The sequence below is a fragment of the Capsicum annuum genome, chromosome 6 (genome assembly GCF_002878395.1).
Source record: "Capsicum annuum cultivar UCD-10X-F1 chromosome 6, UCD10Xv1.1, whole genome shotgun sequence".
In the NCBI taxonomy this organism is placed as follows: domain Eukaryota; kingdom Viridiplantae; phylum Streptophyta; class Magnoliopsida; order Solanales; family Solanaceae; genus Capsicum; species Capsicum annuum.
In genome coordinates, this window is record NC_061116.1 from 226927510 (window position 1) to 226955484 (window position 27975).

At 35.2% G+C, this 27975-nt stretch overlaps 2 protein-coding genes, 1 long non-coding RNA gene and 2 pseudogenes across 5 annotated transcripts; 3 read left to right on the forward strand and 2 right to left on the reverse strand.

Moving 5' to 3' along the window:
• The first annotated feature begins 38 nt into the window (after positions 1–38).
• On the forward strand, positions 39–3554 carry LOC124899403. Its single transcript, XR_007056878.1, has 2 exons — positions 39–224; positions 2342–3554. It is a non-coding gene; the product is annotated as an uncharacterized LOC124899403 (long non-coding RNA).
• Positions 3411–9490, reverse strand: LOC107875269 (EKC/KEOPS complex subunit bud32). Of its 3 annotated transcripts, none has more exons than XR_001675806.2 (8): positions 9329–9484; positions 6107–6169; positions 5742–5858; positions 5382–5660; positions 5105–5218; positions 4501–4596; positions 4321–4370; positions 3411–3630 (listed from the first exon to the last, which is right to left on the reverse strand). XR_001675806.2 is itself a non-coding variant. In XM_016721910.2 (8 exons), the coding sequence occupies exons 2-7, from the start codon at positions 6167–6169 to the stop codon at positions 4333–4335; spliced, it is 684 nt and encodes a 227-aa protein (XP_016577396.1). In that variant the 5' UTR covers positions 6170–6190; positions 9329–9490; the 3' UTR covers positions 3411–3630; positions 4321–4332. The 3 variants fall into 3 exon arrangements, 2 of the variants coding, with proteins under 2 accessions (XP_016577396.1, XP_016577397.1); XM_016721910.2 differs by having other exon boundaries at positions 4501–4573; positions 6107–6190; positions 9329–9490; XM_016721911.2 differs by having other exon boundaries at positions 4501–4573; positions 9329–9483.
• On the forward strand, positions 6527–7880 carry LOC107875270 (annotated as a pseudogene).
• An 874-nt stretch (positions 9491–10364) lies between the features above and the next one.
• On the forward strand, positions 10365–13164 carry LOC107875271 (protein ANTAGONIST OF LIKE HETEROCHROMATIN PROTEIN 1). Its single transcript, XM_016721912.2, has 2 exons — positions 10365–10673; positions 11869–13164. Exons 1-2 carry the CDS (start codon positions 10514–10516, stop codon positions 12918–12920), a joined length of 1212 nt encoding a protein of 403 aa, XP_016577398.1. The 5' UTR covers positions 10365–10513; the 3' UTR covers positions 12921–13164.
• Positions 13165–15453: 2289 nt separating this feature from the next.
• Positions 15454–27975, reverse strand: part of LOC107875272 — a 15909-nt pseudogene continuing 3387 nt past the window's right edge.

The following is a 27975-nucleotide window of genomic DNA, read 5'->3' on the forward strand; positions in this document are numbered from 1 at the left end:
CCCCCCCCCCCCCAAAAAAAGGGAGGTACTATCTCTATAGTACATTGTATTATCAGACTGTATCGAAAACCAGAGACTGAAAAGGAGAATACAGAGAACAAAAAAAAGAGTGAAAAATTAGAGAAAAAGAAAACATCAAAAAATATAGAGAGAAAAAGAAAAAGCATTGAATCTGAGTTTCGTTCGAGTTTCGATTCCGATGACGAATTCTTGTTTCATCACAGGTTCTATTCAATCATGAATTATTTATTTTTTGTAAACTTTATTATGAAGAAGCATGAATGAAGAATGTTCAAGCAAAGATTATGCATTATTTGATCTGTGTAGTTGATTGATTACATGAACTTTTATTATTATATGTTATACTATCAAATTATTGAATATTTATATATTTGTACTGTGTTGAATATAAAAATATTGTAGGTATGATACTAGTTTACAATTAAAACAGAAAGGAAATAATAGGAAGAAAATGAGTACTGTTACGATTTTACACACTCTGTTATGATTCAATGCATACATTATCAATTTCACACACACACATAAAATTCTCGTACACACCACATACATTCAGATTACGTATAATGACACAATAATACACAGATAGTAGTAGGCATGCACGAAAAACAGTAATAAACACATACTGTTGAAAAAAAAATAGTGGAAGAATAGATGGAAAATAGTGAACGAGTGAAAACATTAGACAAAAATTGAATGAGAAAAATCGAGAGTAAATCACTGAATAAAAAAATAGTAGTTTCTAATTCGTCCGGCGAGAAACTTGCTGGAATCACTAGCCAAAGGCTATTGCCCCTTTTCTTTCACCGGCCATCGCCACCATATCCAAAAATCCGCCGCCGCCGCCGCCGCCATTAATGGCGAAGCCATGGACGGCAACTACCAACAACCACCACCGGAGAAAACTCTCCCTCCCACTTTCCCGATGTTGTCAGTCCACCAACCGGCTAGCGAAGCTTAGCCGTGCTGCCGCCGTCTTCAGATCTACCCACATCGGCGTCGCCTTTTCTTCCCTCTCCATTTTTCTGGCGAACTAACTCGCCGGATATCCACTAACGCCGCCGCCTCATGTTCTGTTCAGAGAATCCCTCTGCTCGACTCCACCAACCTCCCTTCGTTACTGTAGTTAAAATTGTAATGTTATAATAATTTATATTTGGTTTATTAGCAAAGTTGAAAAATTTATTATTATATTATTTGGGTTTAAATTGACGGGTAAAGGATAACGTTTCAATTTTTTGTGCTCCTTTTATTAAAAGAAAAAAATGGAATCTTTATTTTATTTGTAAATAAGTTATACAGTAATATTTATGTTGGATAAAACTTTTATTTGCCAATAAAAGTTAGAATTTTGACTAATCTCTTGAGATTGAAAAATGACTTGCTTTTTGAACAATATGGATAATTTTATATATATATATATATATATATTATTTTTACTTTTTATTACTAATAAAATTTAATAATTATTCGTAAAAACTAATTGATTGTCTCGAATGAATTTGCATAAAAGTTTTTTTTTTTGTTAAGTTTAATCAATATTTTAGCGTTAAGCAAATTTTAGGCACGTTTTAAAATATTCATCTCAATTAAGAATGCGGCGTAGACCTCTTTATGAGACATTTTAAAATTCAAGGATGCAATAACGCATTTTGACAAATATTTTTCTAAAATTAAATTTTATCGATTTATTTAATAATAGATAAATTTTAGATATTAAAAATGTGCGAATTTAGGCCTTAACTTAATATTCAAAATAGTTTAAGTCAACATAAGTAAAAAAAAAGCGACTGTGCTAGAACCACGGGACTCGAGGGGTGCCTCGCACCTTCCTCTCGGTCAACAGAATTCCTTATCCGATCTTCTATTTTCGCAGACCAAATAAGAGTCATTTTCTTTTGATTAGGGATTCAAAAGGTGACTTGGAACACTATAACTCAATTACAAGTGGCGACTCTTTAAATAAACTAATATCTATTTAATATCATCACTTTAATTGAAAAAATCCTTCGACTTCGATCCCTCGGACGAAAAAGGGGTGTGACACTATGTGGGAATACTATGTTGTTGTTACTTATATTATATTTATACGTAGCATAAAGCTCTTATATAAAGAAATTAAAGAATATATTAGTATATACTTGTTGCAGATATAGTCCTACCTCGATCATACATCCTCAATACGAATTTACTTTTCGCAATATAGGGTTTAAGTCATGTAATTTACAAGCTACTTATCGTTTATTCAATGTTAATCAATGATTATTGAATAAAATCGTCATGTATAATTACATTTTGAATGATGTGATTGTATAAATTACAGGAGACCATCGATGATGCAGATGACAAGCTGGAAGACACAGTATTGCTGTTGCTCAACCGTGAGACAAGACCCAATTCAGTATATTAAGGGAAATAAGGGTAACAATATTCAAAGAAAGGCTTTGGAAAAAAAAAAAAAAAAAAAAGAGCTCATCCTTATATATCGTCCAAAATCTATTAAAAAGCTCACTGGATATAATAACACCACCCAACAAAACTGCAAGGGGTGCACGACGACGACGATAATGATCAGTTGAGACAATGAATCTAGCTGTTAGGAGTTGTCGAGGAGCACACAAAGTTGAATTTAGACGTAATTTTAGGTCATTGATAGATTGTTATAGACCATGCTTGGTTGTAATTCTCGAAATCAATATGAATGATCATCAAGTATAATACTATTAGATGATTTCCCGTTTACTGATATGATTCAAGTTCCCCCTGAAGGAAACTCTGGTGGCATTGTGATTTTGTGGGACATCCATTTTTTAGAGGTCAATTAGATTGCAGTTGCAGGTCAAAAAGTTCATGAGGTACGTGCAAATAACGATTCTTGGCTTTTAAATTATATATCTATGCTAGCACTAAGGGCCCATTTGGTACAAGTGATAATTTTAGTTTCCTTAGAAATTACAGTGAATTCAAAAGCTGATTTAGTTACTGATTGCAGAAAAGTCCAAAAGAAAACTCATTATTATTGGATAAATGCATATTGATGCTTATTATACTCTGCCTTTAATGAATCCCAGAGTTTCATTCTTAACATGCTCCATGAATTTCTTTATTTGCCACCTTGTTATATATGTTGTGAAAGGCTCTCTCTTTCAAGTTCTTCGAAGAGTTTCTCAAAATTCAAAAACATATCATTTCTTCCATTGTCATAACTATTTAGCGCTTGACCGGAGGGTCTTTTGCATAAACTCTACCCTCCATAGATCCCGCTTGTGGAGATTGAAAAATTCACTGGGTATGTCGTTCTAGAAACAGTGAAATAAAGTGGGAGATAAATTTGTTTCCAAACTTATGAATGGTGTGATTTTGTCAATATACCATGCTTCATTGTTTCCCTATTGGTGAAATAAAACTTTATAACTGTATTTGTCAGCATGTATCGTAGGTTCGACTGATGGTTATATAGTTGAATAAGAATACAGAGAGTTGTAGACACATAAATTCAAACATGTACCCTCAGTCACACTGATAATAATCAAGAGTACAATAAATACAGATTGATCCTTGCAATGAGCAAGTCATTCGGTTTCTCCTGCTCCATGGCATCTGATCTTTTCACTGAAAATCAATCAGAGAAATCATTTACAAACTAATAGAGACAGCTCCTAAATCAACAACTGTATGCCAGGAACATATAGACAATTAGTTCATGATACAACAGTAGATAGTGCAGTTTTTCAAGCAGATGCACAAACAGTAGTTTTGTTCACCGCGGTGGTGCCCAAGTGCTATATGAAAATAAATTAGAAGACTATTAATGAAGGGCTAAAAACACTGACATACAACTTATAAAGACTATTTGCAGCTGTGACTGAAACATAAGCACATTGTTTTATTACTTATAACTGCTATGTTTGGTTGATCAATGAGCCTGATGTGTTCTATTTATCTGAAGTATTTCATGTTCCGTCATCGTCTGTGGTACTACTAATGTTCAGGCTTTCAGAAAAGAAAGAGAAAAGGGCAAAGAGAGGTATGGAATATATGAATGAATCCAGCTGTATTAAGAAAACAAAAAGGCCAGATAACCATGATATCCAACACTTCATCTCCAAGAGGACATAGTGAAATTGGTGAATGATTACTCTGAGAAATGAAACTATATACGGAATAGCAGCGATTTAAAAAAAGGGGTTGCTAGCAAAGTACTGTGCTGTTGGCATGAAAACATAGAAATTTGATAATAATAACATTCTGGAAATATAAAAAGTCATATTGGCTGCAATTGCAAGCATAGAGACCAATTACCTCAACGTGGAGTCAACCAACCATTGTGCGCTTTCTTCCTCTTAGCCTCACTGAAATAAGTCACAAAATCAGAAAATCAAAACATAAAGAACCCGCCAAAATTAGACCCATGTTATTTATTCTTTCTGGGAATAAACAGGTAATAAATAGAAGGGGACATGGAAGAAGATTCGGCAGCACCTTCGGCTAGCTTGTTCAAAGTTGATGACCACTGCTTAGAGGACTTCCTATATGCAGCAAGTATCTGGTCCATCTGTGATAGCAATATACACAGATCTTCACTACAAGTTAAAGCCCTGTTACTTTGCTACAGACTAAAAGTAACACCACTATCCGCATGCATCTTGAAAAAACTTAAAGAGATTCACGTGTCGTGTGTGGCCAAAATAAGGTTCCTGTTTCCAAACTACAAGAAATATTTAATTCTACAATCCTAATTAGGGGCAATAAGTCATTGAAAGGCTTCTTTTATATCAATAAAGCAATTAATAAGACGCTCAAGTGTATTAGAGAAAAAGCACCAGAGAGGTAGAGAACTATTCAATGATGCCATCAAAAATACAGTTTCCGTGAAGCGGTGCATGTTTCATGCAATAATATGTTCACATGACACAAATGATATAATGCGCAAAGGCAAAAGGAAGATGAATCTAAAAGAAGAAATTAACATCCTATCCCCTGAAAGAAATTATAATTTAAAAATGAGGGAACAGAGGAGCAAAAAACTTCAAAAGGCTTTAAACATGCCTCTAACCCACAACACAGTAGATATGACAGAGCTTACCACATTTCCACAAGAAGAGTGCATAGAGAGTAAAGCACGTTCTAGTACATACAAATCAACTGCTTTATCTTCTGGAAGCGTTGAAGTAAAGCTTAGACCAAAGTCAATCAACACCTGGAGAAAAAGTACCATTGTTAGAAAAATAATGTCATTGAGGGTGACGTAACAGCTCCATCCTCCAAAACCAAGAGAAAAGGCAAATAAGGAAAGAAATTGACAAAAAGAGTCAGTCATAAGAATTAGAGGAACATTCTAAGAGAGAGAGCAAAAAGTTCACCAGCTGATTGGAAGCATTCCTTACTAACATGTTTGATGTTGTCAAATCACCATGGACTAGGCCACCATCGTGTAGTTTTCCGATAGCATTACCAATCTGTGTTGCAATATCAGCCATCCGTTCTTTGTCAACACCAACTAGTCCAAAGCCAAGCAATATATCTTTCACAGAAGGACCTTCAATATATTCAAAGGTGAGAGAATGCATAACAGGGTCAACAGCATAAAGCACTGGAGTAAGAACACCAAGCCGTCTAGCTTTTGTCATGCACCTGGCCTCCTGCGCCACGATTCAATTTATTTAAGCAACACAAGCTTTAAGAAGGATTTAAAAAAAGAGTAGGTATCATTTTACACCGACCGCATTCAACCGTTTAAGGGTGAGCTTTGAGTCCAAAGTCGGATGCCTGTATTTCTTTGAAAACCGTTCCTTGATGATACACCTCCTGCTACCCACAAATGTCGACTCAAATACCCTCTGATGTTATCAACAGCGAAACAAGATAAAATGTTACAGAAACTCTAGTGTCAAGTGTCGACAATTACTTGCCATCAAATGAACGTTGGTAGAAACAGTAGTACATATTATTACCGACTTTTAAACTAAACAAAAGACACCCACCCACCCACAAAATCTTTTCAAAAGAAAATTAGAGAAAAAAAATGAGAAATATTAAAGGAAAGTTTTATAGAAACACAATAGAGAACAATTAAATATGAACTCACAGCCTCAGCTCCTTGCTTGATTAAAACCAAGGATCCATCACTTCCATCTGTCTTGGTTTCCATCTATATGAGATCTCCAATTAACTTCAGGCGCAAGAAACAAAATAAACAAAAAAGTAAAACTAAAAAGAAAAGGATAACAAAACTTTAGGATTTCATAAATGAAGTTGTTTAGCTCTTCCACAATTCAAGTACAACACAAAGCTTGCACGCAAAAGAATGGTTAAGAAATTCTTTGGCATCCAATGGGGATAGCTTAGCAGTCTATGAAGTTTATTCAGAACTGCGAGGTCTCAGGTTCAATTGCAAAATAACAAAACTAAAGTCCTAATATAGGAAAAGAGAAATTAAAAAATAAGAACCTAACCTCTCTCACTTTTTCCTCATTTACCCAGCACCTCCAGGTCAAGTATTCTCTCCCACAACTTTCAATCGTTGAAGCGATCAAAAGATGTTTGGAAGAGCACCGAAGAAGAGTGATAATACGAAGTATTATGATATCTTAGGAGTACAGAACAGGGCTTCACAAGATGATCTCAAAAAGGCTTATCGTAAAGCCGCCATCAAAAATCATCCTGATAAAGGAGGCGATCCTGAAAAGTTTAAAGAGATTGCCGAAGCTTATGATGTCTTACGTGACCCTGAAAAGCGTGAAATATATGCTCAGTATGGGGAGGATGCTCTTAAGGAAGGAATGGGTGCTGGAGGTGGTAGACATGACCCATTTGATATATTTCAATCATTCTTTGGTGGTGGTGGAAGCAGCAGAGGTAGAAGACAAAGAAGAGGAGAGGATGTTACCCCCCCACTCAAGGTCTCTTTGGAGGATCTTTATAATGGAGCATCAAAGAAGCTTTCACTATCTCGCAATGTGTTGTGCTAGAAGTGCAAGGGTAAAGGGTCTAAGTCAGGTGCTTCAATGAAGTGTTCTGGCTGTCAGGGGTCTGGAATGAAGTCTGCTGGATCATGGATGGACCAAGCAGTCTGAAGTGTTCTGGCTGTCAGGGGTCTGGAATGAAAGTTTCTATCAGACTACTTGGTCCATCCATGATCCAGCAGAGGCAGCACCCTTGCAATGAGTGTAAGGGTACTGGTGAGACAATCAGTGACAAAAATAGGTGCCCACAGTGTAATGGTGAGGGGTCGTGCAGGAGAAGAAGGTGTTGGAAGTTCATGTGGAGAAGGGTAAGCAGAACGGGCAGAAGGTAACATTCCCAGGCGAGGCAGATGAAGCGCCAGAAACTATCACTGGAGACATGGTTTTTGTCTTGCAACAGAAGGAACATCCTAAATTAAAGAGAAAGGAAGATGGATCTTTTTGTTGAGCATACATTGTCCTTGACTGAGGCCCTATGTGGTTTCCAGTTCGTTTTGACTCACCTAGACAACAGACAGCTGCTCATTAAGTCCCCACCTGGCAAAGTTGTCAAGTCAAGCCTGATCAGTTTAAGGCTATCAACGATGAAGGAATGCCGATGTAACAAAGGACTTTTATGAGAGGTAAACTGTACATTCACTTCACTGTTGATTTCCCAGAGTCATTAACACCAGAGCAGTGCAAGAACCTTGAGGCCGTGCTTCCTCCAAAACCCAAACAGCAAGTGTCTGACATGGAATTAGACGAGTACGAGGAGACTGTTTTGCATGATGTGAACATTGAGGATGAGATGCGTAGGAAGCACCAAGCTTCCCAAGAGGCATATGACGAAGATGATGATATGCATGGTGGTGGTGGTGCACAGAGAGTCCAATGTGCACAGCAGTAATTTGGTAGTGTTCTGGTATTTGTGCTATCTTCTGATAGGGGGTAGATTACTTAAGGGTTTGGTTATTTTTCTTATGCAAACTGACACTACGAGCAGAATTTTACTGCTCGACTATTGTAAGTGTGCTTACATGTTTATGCAATTTGTTTTATTTTATTCAATAATTCTTCTTACTTCGAAGTCGCATTTGAAACTAACATAGAGTCTCATATAGTTCTAACGATTTTGGAAATTATAATTCATTTCACTAAGGGTGAGTCTTTATTCACAATCAACGTTATTTGTAAGACTTATTTTTCTTACTTTAATTATGGACGTTATTTTGTTCACGAAAAAAAAAGAACCTAACAACTCTAACGACTAGTTACAAGCCTCGCATGCTGCATAAACTTTTGATTGAGATGATCATCTTCATCCCATATTCATCAAACTTCAGATCTTCCAACCAGCAACCAGAGGACTTAAAAGCTATGCTTTTTCCTTTTTCTTACATGCTTAGAATGACACAAACTCATTTTTGTTTCTTTTTCCCTACAGAAATCAAATGGACATCATCTAAGCCTGCGGATACTCTTTATACAATTTTAATGGTTCCTTTCAACTCTCAGCTTCCCACCTCCTCTTTCTCATAAGAAGAATGTAAGATTCGTTAAGTTCTGGCTTCGATTGTTTTTACTATTTTGAGTCTTAAAGAGTAAATTACACTTTTAAGCTTAAGACGGGGGAACCAGGACTGTTGTTACATAAAATATCCTTGCAGAGAATTCTATTCTATCGAAACCACTCAAACTACCTGAAATCAAACAACGTGTTGCCTCATAAGCTACTAATAAACTCATAAACAACCTCCTAAATAGGTTTTAACTTATAGCTAACATTGGCTGATTTGTTCCCAATATATCCAAGCCTTAGTGGATAAAGTTACCCGGTACCTGTACTAGTGAGGGTAGACGATACCAGTGGAATTAATCGAGGTCCGCCACAAGCTATCCCAGACACCATAATAATTAAACAAAGGAGATTCTTCGATTTACACAAATGTCTTTCTGTGATTTTCTATTTTGTAAGTCTTATCTCCTTCACACTACATATGCTTCAATAAATGGTAGTACTATACCTCTTCTAATTAATTTATCAAGAAAACACACTAAGGTACCATTATAGCTTAAAATAGAGGGAAAATATTTTTATTCTTGAAGTGTTCTTTATTGTAGCTAAAAAAAAAGCTTCAATTTTTACAAGTAAACAACCCAATTAGTAGCATTTCTAGGTATAAAAGAAGCATTAGCCGCAGAATTTGGAGATAAAAACATGAAAAAGAATAAGAAATAAAGAAAAGCAAAATTAAGAAGGAAATTTTGTTCTTGTTTTGTACTTTGAATCCTCAAATAATGACCACCCATCAAAGAATTATGAAAACTAAAAGCAATTTGTGAGTATTAAGGAAGAAAGATACCTTTTTCCCCGTCGACAATTAACAGCGCCGCCAGCCACAGCAAACCGTACCACTTCCGACAGTATGAGTGAAGAAGAAGAAGAGATATGTTTTGCTTAATATGGGCCGGGTCAATAGAAGTAGGTGGGCTTCCTTTTGGGACAACCCAATTAGTGACGAATGTTAATAGCTCGGTTGATTCAATTTGCAACATTATAATCGTCCGGAGAACATTAGAATAACTGATAAAGTCATGAAAATTTTTGCATATATACCGACATGTTTAATGTTAATTACTAAAAATCTCAACATTTTTCAAAATCTTCTAAAACTCCAATATTTGACCTCTGATGATTTAATCGCATTGGATATATATTGCTATACATATATCTAATGTGATTAACTTGTATCACAGTAGATACAAACATTAGATACATGTAGGATTAACTTTTATTTCAGAAATAGTAAAAAATATGAAATGTTAGGATTTAAGTGGTTTTTAAGAAGTGGAGGAATTTTAGAAATTTAGATAGTTATAATGTTTATTTAGGTAATTTTTTGTAAAGTTATTGCAATAGGAACCGGAGGTCATGGGTTTGTAAAAATCCAAGATAGAACTGCATAAAATAAAATAAAAAATTACATCATACCACAACTTAATTTATCATAAATAGTTAAAATTTTCTTCCTTTTAAATAGTTACATAAATCACTGATTTATTTAAAAATATGGATACATCATAAATGAATGTGAGGTGTCATGTAAAATTAAATTATATATATATAAAATATGATGTATTCGTATAAAATTAAATAATGCACTCGAAAATGTATGTATCTATGTACACTAAATAAGGGATATTTAGTAAGTTTAAAAAAAAATTGAAATGCATTTACACAGCTTTTACTACAATAAACTATTGTGATTCGAATATTTCTTATACTTTGCTTAATGCGAGCTTATATTTTAGAGTCCATTTGATCATAATTTTTTTTTTTTCACTTTTTTCAAAAATTAAGAAAAACTCATTTATATTTATGGTCGAAGAGAACTCTAATTTCAAAAATAAATCAGTTTTGTAGCAAAACGCCTACTTATTTTCTAAGACCAAACAAAAAACAGTAAGCATCGACAAGTACGAAGAGGTTTGCATTACTTTATGACAAGCTTTTTCTGTGTAAGAAGTACTGTTCACAAAATCGGTGGATGGCTCCAATAAGGAAATCAAAGAAGATGAAGAAAGATTCAAGCAAGTTGAAGAAAATCAAAGACATAAACAACAAACACAAATCCATCAACATTCACAACAAAGCCACTGAATGCGATTGGTGGGAATGTTTCTGGAGCAAGAATTCACCAACCCCAGGTAGGTCCCCCTTTACTTCTTGGTCCCCTTTTACTTCTTTCTCCCCAAATCTCCATTCTTTTACTGCATTTTTTTAGCTTTTTTATTTTTTTTGCTAATTGAATTGTGTTTTTAGCATTTGAGTTCCAGCACTGTTCAAGAATTAACTATAGTTATGTAAGACTTTAGTTAGAAGTCAATTGGGATGTTGGTAAATGTCAAGATTGGAGCTTTAAGCCTAATTGTCAAGATTGGAGCTATGATTTTTAACTGGAATCAATTTTATTTTTTTATTTTTTTTTTAAAAACACATGAAGAATTCAAGGGGGTTCAACATCCGTTTCAATTGGTTTGTATGATTTTGACTTGACACGGAGGTTAAGAAAGTAAAGAAAGAATTTTTAATTGTGTGGTTTTAAATATGTATTGTGGAAAGTTGAAATTAACGAGTTGCCAAAAAAAGGAAAGAGACATTCCTTTGGAAAGGAAAGTAAAACAAACAAATTGAAATGGAGTGAATATAGAAGAATTATCTTTACCTATCTAAACAGCGTAATTTTCCAGTGAATTGACATCCCTTTGGACAAGGTGGCTCTGCCACTCTTTGTAGGCGGAAGGGTTGTGTGAAAATAGTTTGATAATTCATATTGTCGACTCCAACTTGTTTGGATGTAAGACATTATTGATTGCTTTTTCTTTATGTATGCATACTTGAAGTCACCTCGTTAAACTAGAAAGAAAAGAAGTCACTTAGTTAAGATTTTTGTTGGAAATGAACTCTCCTGCTTGGAGTTTAAAAGTCTAATTTATTCTAAAACCTAAAGTAGTGAAGTCCAAGGCAATGCAAATGTAGTCAAGGCCAGAACTTTTACATTTAAAACATTTTGTGGCGGGATCTGTTATCGTTAGTATATTAGGTATTCATTATTAGGTTTATAATGCGGTTGTTGTCCATGTGTCCTTCTTAGCAAAATGAAGGTTTTCCCGCTTGATTGATCCCTAACTTTCCCCCAAATAAGCTAGTTTGAGTGGGTTCAATAGACTGGAATTGTCTGCAAGGATATTTTATGTAACAACAATCCTTGGTTCCCGTCTTATTCCTTTTTTTTTTTGCATCTTTTTTCTATAAGATCTTTTGAAATTCGTTTTTTCTTTTCTTATTTTGGTCTGTACAATGAAGGGATTAGCTAACGCCTATACCTATTATATCCTGCAGGTTCTGGTGTACCTTGTGATGAAGAGGAAGGTTTCAAGTATTATTTCCGTGTTTCCAAGAGTACTTTTGATTACATATGTTCGCTTGTAAGGGAGGACCTTATCTCAAGACCTCCTTCAGGTCTGATAAACATCGAGGGAAGGCTTCTTAGTGTTGAGAAGCAAGTTGCGATTGCAATGAGAAGATTGGCTTCTGGTGAATCCCAAGTTTCAGTTGGGGCATCATTTGGAGTCGGGCAGTCCACTGTGTCTCAGGTTACCTGGAGATTCATCGAAGCATTGGAAGAACGTGCAAAGCATCATCTTAAGTGGCCAGAACCTAGTAAGATGGAGATGATCAAGTCTGAGTTTGAACGATCATTTGGTTTGCCTAACTGTTGTGGAGCAATTGATGCAACCCACATCGTAATGACCCTTCCTGCTGTTGAAACCTCAGATGATTGGTGTGATCAGGAAAACAATTACAGCATGCTTTTGCAAGGTATCGTGGACAGTGAGATGCGTTTTTTAGACATTGTGACAGGATGGCCTGGGGGCATGACCACTTCAAGGCTGTTCAAGTGCTCTGGATTTTACAAACTCTGTGAAAATGGTGATCGTTTAAACGGAAATGTAAAAGTGGCTTTTGAAGGAGCAGAAGTTAGAGAGTACATTCTAGGAGGATTTAGTTACCCTCTTCTTCCATGGCTCATTACACCTTATGAAGGTGATGACCTCTCGGATCCCATGCAAGATTTTAATGCGGTGCACGCCACTGCAAGTTCAGTTGCAGTAAAAGCTTTCACACAATTGAAGGGAGGTTGGAGAATCCTTAATAAGGTTATGTGGAGACCTGATAAACAGAAACTCCCTAGTATCATCCTCGTGTGTTGTTTACTTCATAATATTATCATTGATTGTGGAGACAAATTACACCCTGATGTTGCCCTAGCTGGCCATCATGACCCGGGATATAAGGGACAGAGCAGCAAGAAGATCGAATCAACGGGAAGATTAATGAGGGAAAATTTAACTAAACACATACAGGTTACCAAAAAAGATGGTTCGATGTAGATGATTGTCTAACAGTGCATGTGAAAAATAGATGGCCTTTTCAAAGACTTCTGTTTCAGAGTTCAGACCATGTTGTCGATGTAAATGGAGTTCAGGTACAAGATCTTTCTGAATGTAGAAAAGGTGCTTCATGGTCCTTGAATATATGTAAAGACTTACTTCATACCTAACAGTTTCACATGTCATTTAGGTAAAAAAATTTCTACATTATTCTAATCATCACTGTTTTTCTTTTCTATTGTGACATGTAGCCTCTCCTAGATTATCTCCATTTAACTTGAGACTTGAATCAGCTGTTAGTAAGGATGATTTAAGGATGGTGAAGCGTTTAGATGCTTAATCTTTAGTGGTGTACTGCATATCTCTTTATGGAAAAGGTAAAGAGGATAGAGGGAAAGAAAAGGTCTTTCCGAAATAATTCTTGTCACAGGAAAAAGTAAGTTATGTAAAGTGAAGAATTACCCTTGTTTCATCCGACATTCTAAGCGCCTTGAAATATAGGCAATTGAGTGACCCATTTCCAGACTTGCCCGATTTCTGTAGGGATATATGATATGTTAAATCGCATCTAATTGTTTGATGTGCAGCAAGACTCTAATTTGATTCAATATATACCTAATGTGACTTTTCACTTTATATGGCCTCGTAAAGGTATAAACTCTTAGAAGTGCTTTCGATAGTGATTAGTGTTGGTTTAAGAATACTTTTTAGTAATAGCTGGCTCTTTATAAGTTACCAAATGCAATCACCTCTTCGTAGCTCAGAGTCTATTGTTAGCCTATCTTTATGTTTTCGTCTCTCTCCCCGAAGTGGATGTATCTGCGTAATGCCTGATAATGAGTCATGGCATAACCATGAGACTAGTATGTAGTACTTGTAATTTCTTAGAACTCCAATATGATAAAGCAATCAAATATACAAGTCACAGGTGGAAAATTAAAACCTGGCTCCCAGATAACAGATTAATACAAAACTAATTTATTTAAGCTAGTTGAAATAGTCATAGAACTTGTTGAGACTGGGTTAATAGGATCTGTTGATCAAAGTGACTAGATAAGGAAGAAATCCAGGGGCAGATGTAGAGTATTGTTTGCGGGTTCCCGGAACCCAGTAACTTTCGTACGGTTCTTGAATTTATATTGAAAAAACTAGTAAATATATAAGAATTATAAGTTGGGAACCCACAAACAAAGCGTGTTATTGGTCTAGTGATAAAGAATTATAAGTTGGGAACCCACAACCTTTAAATTCTAGATCCGCCTCTGGAAATCTTAATGTGAATAACCTAAGTCGCATAGGATTTTGTCGCGTAATAACTTAAGTAATTGTAGCAAGTGAATGAACATCTTTTACTATGTGATAACCCAGTGAAGGCGGCTAGTCACATAGTTGATAAGAGAACACAGGGGAGAACTATCAAGCGAGCAAGCAACCACTTAAGCAGTAACAATAAGGTGCTAAGTTTTGAGGGAACAATTAGGAGCTAGCATGCCGTGAAAGTTGTTTAGGTCCAGGTCCCTAGTTATAGGTAGTTATTTTGTACGTAAATTGTGCATTATCCATGCAGTACAAACACATATTCAGCTCCTTTGGTTAAACTTAATTCCTTTCTATTCTTGTATAAATTTCTTTAGATTCTTAAAATTTATGTCTCTTTACATCCCAAGCATTTATAACCTTACTTGCCTTAATGCAATATCAAGAATATTCACTGCTGGGATCTTCTGTGAAGTGGTCCTAGGAATCTATATCGAGGGAGTAGAGTCCCCTTGTAACCTTGTCAATACTCGTCCCCTGAATTTGTTTTTGCAAATCATTAGTTTATGACTTCCAACTGCCACAACTCATCCAACTCAGGTGATTCATTGAATTTTTTCCGACTCATTCTCTAGCATACGTCCAATACAACAACTTATCAAAATTCCTCGAAGGTTCTCTTCAGAAGTTACCTACTTCAATCTGCATGAAACTTGAGATTTGGCAGAAACCTTTCTAATTTAGAGCCCCAATTGGGGAATAAAACTGCAGTTCAGATTTTTGTGTTCTTCTCATCAAATGCATAACCAGTAGTTAGGCTTTACCATTCGTCTTCTGGCTTCAACAATTTCAGCTCATCACTGCCACAAGATGGAGGACTTTTTTTCTCTCCCTTGGTGGTTACCTTGCCATTGATAAATGAACAATCAGCATGGGTGTTAACAACAAAATGCACTCTCTGTCGAAACACATTAGTGGTGTTCTTAAGCCTATGGTGCAGAACGAGCTATATTTTACCAGATAATTTTTAGTGAAGAGATCGGTTATTTTGATCTCGGGAAAGAATACTATGGTGATTGATGTGAAACCGAAAGTATTTCAGTGTAAACAGTGGTAGTCATGGATTTATAGAACTTCTTGCATGGGCCAAAGATATTGAATATACATAAAACTGATCCTATAATTAAAAACTAAACCTTTTCTAATTCTGAGAAAAATGAAAATGAAATCTAAAGTTCCTCATATATTGCAGGTAAATAAAAGCTACAAATGGGTATACAGGTGATAATCATTCTTTAAATAGGAGCACATTATTTTACAAAATGTGGGAGAGAAATAAAACCCCTTCCAGTTTATTCTATGGAAGAGCACTGCAGCAAAATCTTGACTTCTTTAAGCCAAAATCTTTACAAATTAGACGCACGCATGAGCCACTAAAACAAACACTGTTTGATAATACTAATAACTAATTTGAAGTCAAACATGGTTGCTCCATTTCTGGGATTCACCATCTTCTGAAGTTTTTGGTTTACAGGAGTGAAGCATGTAGCTGCATGCTTCCACTGCTTCCCCTACTGTTAGGAACATCCATTCTTGTCCTAATGTCTCTGTGAATTTCGACTTGTTCAACTTCTTCATCACCTCTGCTCCTGGATTCGCCAAAACTAGCTGCAAAGCCACAAAAATCACACCTTATGTTAGAGACATGAAAATAAGACGCTAACCTTGAGATCTCTTCTATCAAGATTTTTCTTGACCTCTTCGAACATGCTAATTCCGCTTGTATCAATGTTACCTACAGCTGCACATCAAAGAATTTAAGCTGTCAGTTTGTCAACTGTATATATATTTAGGCACCCAAAGGTGTGGCCTAGTGGTCAACAACAGAGGCAGAGGCAGAACCATTAGGTGATTCTTCCCATCTGTCCTAGCCTTTGTCTACCTAGTATCTGTTGTTGTTGTTGTTGTTGGGAGGTGGTAGGTATCCCGTGGATTTAGTCGAGGTGCGCAAAAGCTGGCCCAGACACCACGGTTATCAAAAACAAATGTATATGTATTTACCGTTTTTTCGAATAAATAGATGCAACACAATTTGACTAACCTCCCGTATCAAGTATAACATACTGCAAAGTTGTTTCTCCTGAAGATTTTAAATTGTCTTCCTCGTCGTCAATCCACCTTGAGATCCTGTATATAAGAAGGAAATTGAATCAACCCATAATTACTATTTGCATAAAGAGATGGTAGTTATTTGTATACGAGTTTACCTTCTATATACTAACAATGTAAAATAACTTTTTAACTCTACTAGATCATAGTACATGTAACTGTCCGTAATGAGTGAAACTAGTAATTTGAATATTACGTTGTCAGTGCATGCAAGTTAAATTCTTTGTAGATAATTTACCTCTCTTAAATAGCTCGAGTTAGTGAAGTAAATAGGTGCTCCAATGTCAAGTATGAGAACTTTGTGTTTGGATATTGCTCCACATTTCTATAGATCATAGAATTGGGGATATTACCAAGTACTAAAGTCCTTGGCCTTGCTACAGAAAGTAACACCCTTAGCAATGATAAACCAACCTGCATTTGTATTGAAACAACAATTTATAAGTCAATTTGAATTTCAAACTCTTTTTTAAGTTGATTAAATACATTAGAAAGGAGTACTTACAGCCATGACCAAGCCAATTTCAATGTTGCCAAAGACAACACCAATGTATGCACTCATGCAAACCAAGAAGTCGAATTTGTCGACATGCCAGAGATGAATGGCAGCATTATAGTCGATGAGGCCGAGCATGGCAGCGATTATAATGGACGACAAGACAACGAGGGGAATGAAGTGGAACAATGGCGTTAACAGCATCAACGTCACCATCACAGCCAACGTCATAACAATATTTGATACTGCAGTTTTGCATCCTGCGTTGAAGTTCACCGCTGTTCGCGAGAATGGCCCTGCACGTAATGTTAACAGCGCGCTATCTTAAATCCTAATATGTAAAAAGAGTTTTAACTTCTATACGCTACTAGCCTTGACGTTATGGTTTTAACGGGTCAACAAGGAAAGCAATGACATATTCACACATTTTGTTAAGGAATCGAAAAAGCTTCCTATACGTTTTTAAGGTTTGGGGTTATTGTTCTATCTACATCCATCCCGAAGAGTCATTTTCACAAATTTAATTGTAAATGTGTTAAATACTTATACATATAAAAATGCGATAAAAAAGATGCATGGTCGTTTTCACTTTATTACTAAGGTGGAATGAAATGATCCACCAATTAAAAAAGTAGATAAAATTATCTGATAGTTTATCGGTGGAAGGTAGCAAGTATCAAATGAAACTACTCAGACATGAGTGGCAGGTCCCGGGGGTTTCGATCAGGTCATATGATCAGTAATCACATGGGACGGGCCCAAGTGGGACAAGAAGTGATAGTAGTCCAAATCAAAATCAACTTTCGGCCCAAAGGATAATAAAAGTGAAAAAAAAGATAATGACCAGGTTAGAACTCAAAATTATGATACGCGTGGTGCAGTGGATGAGGCTGCTCCTTTCTTAACTAGAGGTCTCAGATTCGAGCTTTGGGTATGAAAAAACAAATCCTTGGTAGGAAGCATTTCCCTCCGAATGGGCCCTACGCGGCGTGAATCCAGATTATTAGGGCTTCAATGTGGGTACCGGACACCGGACGAGAAATAAATAAAATAAAAAAAAGGACTCAAAATATGATATTGATATGTTTGTATATAGCAACATACATACCAGTAGTAAGGTAGCAAGAGGTGCAGGAGCCAACAATGTTCATCATCCCAAAAGCAATCATCTCTTTATTACCATCTGTATGGTAATTCTTGAACATTGCAAAACTTCTCCCTACTGCTATTCCTTCCTATAAAAGTAATTTTATGTATCATATATCAAATTATTTAAAAGATAAGTACAAAATAATCGTATATAAAATCGAATAGGTAATTTTGGAAACAAGGCATGCATGTTACCAATGGTAAGTTTATCTAATTTTTTTTCCCTTAATAGTATTTAAGTGGTGTTGGTATATATTGTCACAATTCGACATGTTAGAATGTTTGGGTTTACATTGCTTACTGTCTCAAATTGATATTTATTTTTGCTTGTATTTATTAATAGATTTGAAGTTATATTCACAGATATCATATTTTTTCACTATGATCAGTATGATAAAGCCATTTACAGGATATTATAACTCTATATTTCAAGTTACTATATAGACTTGTTATGAAAGGAGCTTACAAGCAAGAGCAATGACACCCGTGACTATGCCAGTTTTGATAGCAGTTGTCAAATATTTCGATCCAAATGACAGATCCATTATTGATGGAGGATTTATCCCTTTCTTCAGCTCTCCAATCTGTTTCCATTTTTTAAATAAAATTATTCACATAAGAATCCAATTATTCCACATAATGGATGATGACATAACACAACCACAATTGTTACTGCAGTCACTTTTAGAAATAAGAATATTTAGATATAGTTATCTTAATAGGTTTGAACTTTGAAGTCCGAAAGTCGAAACATTTAATTTCGAGTTTTTTACTATGATAAATTCAGATACAGATTCTTCAAAAATCTACGAAAAATATTCATACACGAAAACTATTATAAGTCATCATAGTTGATAATTTGACGAATTTAAATTTTATGCATCATTAGTGTACAAAATATTTTATACTATCAGGTAAAGTTGATTTACTATTGCAGGTTAACTAATTTTTTCTTTTTTTCATTTTTATGTAAATAATTGGATAACTTGCAATAACATGTCAAGTTAACTGATAGTGTAGAATATTTTGTATACTGACCGATGCATAGAATTTAAAACTCTAATTTGAAATCCTTTCTTAAAAATAAATAAATTATATTTGATTCTCAAAGCATCAATGACGGAACCAGAATTTTTACTAAGAATTTTCATAAATGAACATCATATAAGCTAATCGAAAAGGGTTCAATATCTATAATAGATACATAAAACATAATTTTAATCATACTATATATAACATAATTTTTCACTAAAAGGGTTCAGATGACCCCCTAGCCGAGGGTAGCTCCTCCCCTAAGTAGCACCTTGAAATGAGATAGAGGAGTGTGTCATTTCTTTTTTACTGTTTGCGTATGCAAGTAAAGTTAATCTCTTCGCAAAAAGCGGCCACACTGAAGTGTTCATCTTCGATTGGTGACGGAATCAGAATTTTTATTAAGAAAATTTATAAATGAACATAAAAACTAATCAAAGGAATTTAATATCTACTATTGATATAAATGAAAAAATAATTTTAATCATATATATATATATATATATAACTATTGATATAAATGAAAAAATAATTTTAATTATATATATATATATATATATATATATATATATATATATCATAAATTTTTGCAAAAGAAAAAATTTGATCAACTTGCAGTATATTTGTACTACATTGAAACCCGTGACTGACAAGACTCAAATTAAAACTTCTCATTTCACTATTTGTTACTCCCTCCGTCTCATTTTATGTGACATTTGATCTGATACGAAATTTAAAAAATAAGAAAAGACTTGGTAAGGTTTACCAAATTATCCTTTATAAAAAAATGTATCAATATCTTTTTTTTAATTAAGTGAGACCAATAAAAGTAAAAGAATAATTGTGCCTTTAAAAAGTTGTCAAATAAGGAAAGACAATACTTATTTTGAGACGAATTAAAAAAAATAATAACACATAATTTGAGACGGAGGAAGTATTTTTTTTTTTTTTTTTTTTTTTTTTTTGTATTTGAGTGTTTCCAATTTATATAAGGACAAACAACTACAGCTATCAATCAGAAGTGTCTTGTTTCATATCTATCATATACTGATAATGAATATGAACAACTAATGTCGTAGAAGTATCACCCCTAACCAATTAGAATTAAGTTGTTTTATTCATGTTTTATGCACTTACTTACACATGAATATGATAGTAACTAAGTAAGGTAACTTGAACCATAACATGTTAAATTGACAGTGTATATAAATTAAATCGAACTAAAAGTCTTACCACTTTAACATCATATTTTTCAGCATGTGTTATATAAATAATAATCATTCCCAATATGACAGATGTTAACAGCGTTATCGTCGATAACCAAAACAACTTCGGTCTCTTTTGACTCTGCATAAATGCGGAATGCCCATTAATAAATTAATATCAAATTATAATTATGAATAAATTTTATGATAACAAAATATAAAATTAAACATTTTTATTCTTTGACGAAATTAAGGAAAGTTTGCTTCAATTTGTTGGCTCTTTTCGGAGTAGGAGTAGGTTAAGTAACAATATAAAATTTTAAAAGTGACAATATTTTTTTGGGAGATTTGCAATGTCTACCAAAAAGAAAAATATTAGTATTTGGCATTGCAAGTTTAAAAGATTTCCACTTTTAGTAGACTGCTTTTGGCTTATGGATATATAATTATAGTGTTCCCATTCCAAAATGTCAAAGTCAGTTTGAGTATGCTTACTAAAAATTTGGCAAGCATCAAGTAGAAAAGGAAACAAAATCCCAGCACTGCACTTTCCCATCGCCACTGCAATTATTTTATATGATCAATAATTGAACCATTAGTATTGTATTCAAAGAAAGTATTAATTACTAACACATACTAAGTGAACAGACAATAATATATAACTAATCTAGAACGTGTACTACTATTTAAGAATCACTTTAAATCAACTCAAGTCTATTTCTACACTAAAGTGCTTTGATTCGATAATGAAAATCTAATTGAAAAATGTAAAGGAAAAGGGTATATTTCTATTAAAAGTAAATACTTTAAGCAATTCTCTAAACTTTTAAGTTTTAAGAAAAAAGGGAAGAAAGAATCAACATCTAACTAAAGGATACTTATGAGACATATTTTGCAAATTAGCAAACCATGTGCTTGTTACAAAATATACTTAAAATTTTTTAAGTGATCTAATAACGTAAATTTGTTTCAAACTATGATATTGCTGTATTTATGTTCAAAATCTCTAGAACGTAACTCAAAAAATTGCATTTTTTAGAATCAAGCAACCTCATAAACTCAAAATCTTAGCTCGGATTAAACTGTCTACCATGAATATGTGACATGTGACATGAAAGAGAAAGAGAGGGACCTGATGAGTTTGAGAAAAGACAGAGAGATATCATCAGTGGCATGAGTGAAATGTTGAAGACCAAGTACTCCTTTTAATTGCTGCAATATCACCACTGCTGCTGCTCCTCCCATAAATCCTACTATTGTTGCATGTGATAAAAAATCCACTATAAATCCCAGCCTTCAATTTCATTAAACAAAACATTCATTAATTATCAACAACTTATAATAAGGTCATTCTACCAATTAAACTTATATGGATGTTGAAGAGATTAGTCAGTTAGGTTGTTATAGTTTGTTAGAAAAGAGAGTGGTGTACAGCTGGTGTACAGCTGTCAAGTTAGTGAAGTTGGATGTTAGTGGAGTCGGTTATTTTTCTCTATAAGTTGCAATTGCATCACTAACATTGTAATCAGAATTAGATGATTTTCAATCAATAAGGCTTGTTCATTCCTCTAAGAACCATATCAACGAACTTGGTCCAACAGCTCTAGGGATTTTATCATGGTATTAGAGCAGTGATCCACGAGCTGCTGCAGCTATGCACCGGAGTATCATCAACAATGGCGGACAATACCACCTCTTCACTCAATTCGCAGAACCCAACAGAAATGGCAACGCAAATTGATTTCCATCATCTTCTATATCTGCAAAATTCTGATACACCTGGATTGGTGTTAATTGGCATCAAGTTAACAGGACATGAGAATTACACATTGTGGAGCAAATCGATGCGATTGGCCTTGCTAGGGAAAAACAAGCTAGGTTTCGTGGATGGCAGTTGTACAAAAGCTCAGTACAGTGACGATTTGGGGAAACTCTGGGAACGATGTAATGCGATTATTCTGAGTTGGATTGGAGTTACTGTTTTTCCGGATTGGTTTCTAGCATAGTGTATGTGTTTGATTCAAAAAAGGTTTGGGACGAATTCAAGGAAAGGTTCAATAAATCAAATCTCACTAGAATATATCAACTCTGAAAGGATATAGCTACTCTAACTCAAGGTACGGACTCAGTCGCTGCTTACTATTCCAAAATACGAGATTATTGGGATAAGATAGATGCCTTAGTACCAGTGGTAGGCTGTAGTTGTGAAGGATCTAAGGCTTCCACTGAAATGCTGAGAAATCAAAGGTTGTTGCAATTTTTTATGGGGCTAAATGAAATTTTCAATCATGTTCGAAGTGATATTTTACTGTGCACCCCTGTCTTGACGGTCAATCAGGCATATACACTAGTAGTGCAAGAAGAAAGCCAAAGAGGCATGGGTGCTGGTAGCAAACAAATGGATTCCATCACCTTAATGGCTGGAGGTGACCACAGATAAAAGGGATCAACATTCAACCAGTCTAAACCTGCTTCTACTTCAAATCAGACCACATATAAGAAGCCACTTTTTCCTGCAGGTTGTGCTCATTGTGGTTACAGAAACCATTTAACAGAGGATTGCTATAGAGTTGTGGGATATCTACCTGATTTCAAAAGTAAAAAGAAGGGCCAGTATAGTTCCACTAAAGTCTATGCCCTAGGTAATGCTGTGGATGCAGAAATTGAACTTGTTTCTTCAGGAGAAGGGAGGTACATATCTGAGGAACAATATCAACAATTCATCACAGCAAGTTCCAGTAACACCTCAAGCAGCAACAACACTAACAACACTAACAATACCTCAGGTGATTTTCAGGCTAATATGACAGGTATACTTGCACATTCATCCAGTATTTTTTCACATGAGTGGATAATTGATTCTGGTGCATCTCACCATATCACACCATATAAAGAGTGCTCGTTTAATTCCTAAAAACTTGAGGGTTGTGAGAGAAACAAGGTCCAAGTACCTACAGGAGGTAGATGTGAAGTTACACATAAAGGAACCACTATCATACTGAGAGATCATAGGCTTAAGAATATTCTATATGTTCCTGATTTCAAGTACAACTTGTTGTCAGTGTCAAAGATGACAAAAGATCTTTGCTGCTTAGTATGCTTTTACCCAGATTTTTGTGTTTTCCAGGACCTTTACTCTGGCAAGGTCTTGGGGATCGGTAGAGAAAACAATGGTTTGTACTTGATGAAGGATGATGCATCCATACATCCTGTAGTAGGCTCAAAAATTCATAAAGAAGTTGATGGTGCAATGTGGCATATGAGATTAGGCCATCCATCCATCAATATTCCAAGTTGCATTTCCATTGTTTAGAATGGAAGAGAAGCACACAAACTATGTGGGATATGCCCATTATCCAAGCAGACAAGGTTACAATTTCCTGTTAGTAACTCACATTCTAATAGCATTTTTCAGTTGATACATGTTGATGTATTGGGTCCTTTTAAGGTTCCTACTTATGACAGAAAACATTAATTTGTCACCATTGTTGATAACTATAGTAGATATGCGTGGACATGTTTGGTTCAGTGTAAGTCTGAAGTGATTATTGTTCTGAAAGATTTTTTGTTGAAAGTAAAGAATTAGTTTTGTACTACTGTGAAGACATTAAGATCAGACAATGGTAGAGAGTTTTTCAATTCTCAGTGTTCTGATTTACTTTCATCCTTGGGCATTATTCATCAAAGTTCTTGTCCATACATACCCCAACAAAATAGGATGGTGGAGAGAAAACATAGACATATTCTTGAAGTAGCTAGAGCTCTTAAATTTTAGAGTTCTATCCCTAACAAGTTCTGGGGAGACTGTGTTATGACTGCAACATATCTTATAAATAAACTGCCTACACCAATTTTGTAAGGAAAGTCTCCTTATACAATTTTATATAAGAAACCTTTAGTATATGATCACTTAAGGGTCTTTGGTTGCTTATGTTTTGCATCTACTTTACCTAAAGGAGATAAGTTTGAACCAAGAGCTAAAAGAGCAGTTTTTATTGGTTTTTATTGGTTATTCTGAGACTCAAAAGGGATATAAGTTATTTGATCTTCAGCAGAACACATGTTGGGTCAGTAGAGATGTGGTATTTAGAGAAGACATCTTTCCTTTCAAGGGAATCACATATAAAAGAACCACTATTTTTTATGTTCCACACTCTGTCAATGATCATCATCATCCTGACCCTACTCCAATACCTATGCCTGCATCATATGCCCCTATATATGATGATCCTGCTAGCTCTTCTGGTGTGCCAGAAGTTGCAGATAATATGCAACATTCCACAGTTGAAGCTGATGAAGTGCCACCAGTGGAACATTTATTTTCACCTGTTCCACAACCAACAGACTTGAGAAGGACAACAAGGAGTGCCAATCCGCCAATATGGTTAAAGGATTATGTAACCACTAAATCTGGTGGTAAGTTTGGAAGTGTGACCCTTTATTCTATCTCAGATGTGTTATCTTATGATAATGTCTCACCAGCATATCAAGTCTATCTGCAAGCCTTTTCATCTCAAATTGAACCATAAAATTTTAAAGAAGCCACAACAGATGAACACTGGATTAAGGCTATGCAGCTTGAAACTCAAACCCTGAAAGAAAATCAGACTTGGGACCTGGTCCCTCTACCACCAGGGAAATATGCCATAGGTTCTAAATGGGTATACAAGATTAAATATAAGGCTGATCAGAGCATTGAAAGATACAAGGCCAGATTAGTTGTGAAGGGATACAATCAATAGAAAGGTTTGGATTATCATGATACCTTCTCACCTATTGCTAAAATGGTGACAGTTAGAGCTATGATAAGCCTGGCAGCCTCCAAGAAGCGGGACATCTTCCAAATAGATGTAAATAATGCTTTCCTATAAGGAGATCTTTATGAAGATGTATACATGGAATTGCCTCAAGGCTTTCAGAGACAAGGAAGTAAACTGGTATGCAAACTGAAAAAATCATTATATGGACTCAAACAGGATTCAAGACAGTGGAATATTAAGCTCACAAATGCATTAATTGCTGGTGGCTATACACAAAGCATCTATGATCACTCACTGTTTATTCAGAAATCAGGACATGATATTGTAGTGGTCTTGGTTTATGTTGGTGATCTGCTTATCACAGGGAGTAACTCTACTCTAATTCAGTATGCAAAAAACACACTGAATGAGGCATTCAAGGTGAAAGACTTGGGCTAGTTAAGATTCTTCTTGGGAATTGAAGTACTCAGGTCTGACAAAGGTGTCTTGCTTAACCAAAGGAAGTATGTGTTGGAGCTGATCTCACAAATTGGCCTGAGTGGGTGCAAACTATCTCCAACACCATTAGAGGTCAATAATAAATAAACTTCTGTAGAGTATGACCTCCAAGTTGGTCCATCTGATGATCCTGAAATAGATGACATACTTGGTTATCAAAAGCTGGTTGGCAAATTGCTTTATCTCACTATTACAAGGCCTGACATTTGCTTTGCAGTACAAATATTAAGACAATTTATGCAGAGACCTAAACAGTCTCACATGGATGGTGCACTAAGGGTGGTGAGGTATCTGAAGGGTAATCCTGGACTTGGAATTCTACTTAAAGCAGATGAGATCACATCTATGACTTCCTTATGTGATTCTGATTGGGCATCTTGTCCCAACACTAGAAGGTCAGTTTCAGGGTATATAGTCATGATGGGTGATTCTTTTGTTTCTTGGAAATCTAAGAAACAATATACAGTGAGTAGAAGCTCAGCAGAAGTTGAGTATAGGAGCATGGCAGATGCAACTGTTGAAGTGATATGGCTGGCTGGTTTATTGGCAGAGCTTGGAGTGACCTTAACCATGCCTGTGAAGTTGTTTTGTGATAATAAAGCTGCACTACAAATTGCTGCTAATCCTATTTTTCACGAGATAACTAAGCACATAGAAATCGATTTTTATTTTGTCAGAGAAAGAATCAAATCAGGTTTGCTGCAACCAGTTCATGTCCCTTCCAATATGCAACTAGCTGATCTCATGACTAAAGGACTTCCAGCAGCTCAACATCAGTTTCTTCTTTCCAAGCTGAGCGTCCTTGATTTTTTTGGTCACCAGCTTGAGGGGGAGTAAAGAGACTAGTCAGTTAGGTTGCTATAGTTTGTTAGAAAAGAGAGTGGTGTACAACTGGTGTACAACTGTCAAGTTAGTGGAGTTGGATGTTAGTGGAGTCGGTTATTTGTCTCTATAAGTAGCAATTGTATCACTAACATTGTAATCAGAATTAAATCATTTTCAATCAATAAAGCTTGTTCATTCCTCTAAGAACCATATCAACGAACTTGGTCCAACAACTCTAGGGATTTTATTAGATGTGATTTGGCAACAATAATAGAAGTAGAATTTAAGTTCAATGGAGAGATAATATATCATAAACACATACCTAGAACTTAGAAGGCCGACGTACACTCCACCCTTCCCACTTCTCATACTCCACTTGGTGAAATTAGACTGGATTTCACTATGTCCCTCACAAGCACGTAGAAGTAATTCTTTTTGTATAATGGTTGAAGGTGAGATTATTAAAACTCAGGATCTCTATATGCTTTTTGTTAGAGTTGTGACCTGAATTATGTTGAGCCGGCCCTGAAAGTTTCGTTGTGCGACCCATATTTGTGATTTTCAGTGAGGTCTGTGGTCGTAGCATAAAGGTATGAACCTTTATGTTTTTGGACCAAGGACTAATTTGTATGCACGTATTATATAAGTATATTTAGTGGGTTATTTTGTGTATTCAGAAAATACTCATTCTCTACATTTTACTCCTCTTCTTTCATTATAATGAAACATCCTCTGCCTTTGCCCGTGGTTTTTCCCGCAAGAAATTTCCACATAAATTTGTGTGTTCTTATTTATTATTTTGCTTATGGTTTGCTTTATTTCTGCTGATTTATAACACTTTTAAATCCTATTGAACTTTGTGAGCCTACATGAAAAAGCCAAGAACAACTTCAAATAATCCATTGAAGAAAGTGGCAGTAAAAGCAAGATGAAGATAAAGTGTTGGATTTTTAGCTGCGTTAACTTCATTTCCCAACATAGAAGCCATGAGAAGAGATCTAACTGCAACTATTCCCACTGCTAAATCTCTTGAACTTCCCATTAATACGTACACTAATGGCGGAATAAAGCTTGAATCTGTACAACAAAAAAAACGTAGTAATTAAGTTGCTATAATTTTATGAGTTTGCATTCATGTCTAGGCTAAAAGTTATTGGTTCATTTGAATTCATAACTATTACACTAGATTCGTCCTGGTGATACGTGACTAGTCACCAGCAAGAGTGTTTGATTTGACAAAAGTCATTTTCTTGGAATATATTGTCTGGTAGCTGAACATTATAAAGTGAACGTCACGTACGTAAAACTTTCATGAAAAATAACTTTGGTCGTACCAAACAGTTTTACTAAAAATAAACCTGATCACTTACAGAGGCCAAGTATAGGTGGCAAGTTCCCCAACTTAGCATAAATTATTCCCTGAGGAATAGCAAGACTAGCAATAGTAATTCTAGCAATAAGATCTGATTTGAAGAACCCAAAATTGTAACGAGAACCCCATTCAAAAATTGGAAAAAAAATTGAACCGCAAGTATGAATTTTCTAAAGGGTGTTTGGTTCTTGAATTTCCTAAGTGGATCATCTGGAAATAAAGTTTCCTTCACAGTTGTTGAGATTATTGAAGAATCATGTAAAGTTTGATTAGCTGGTAGATTAGAATATTT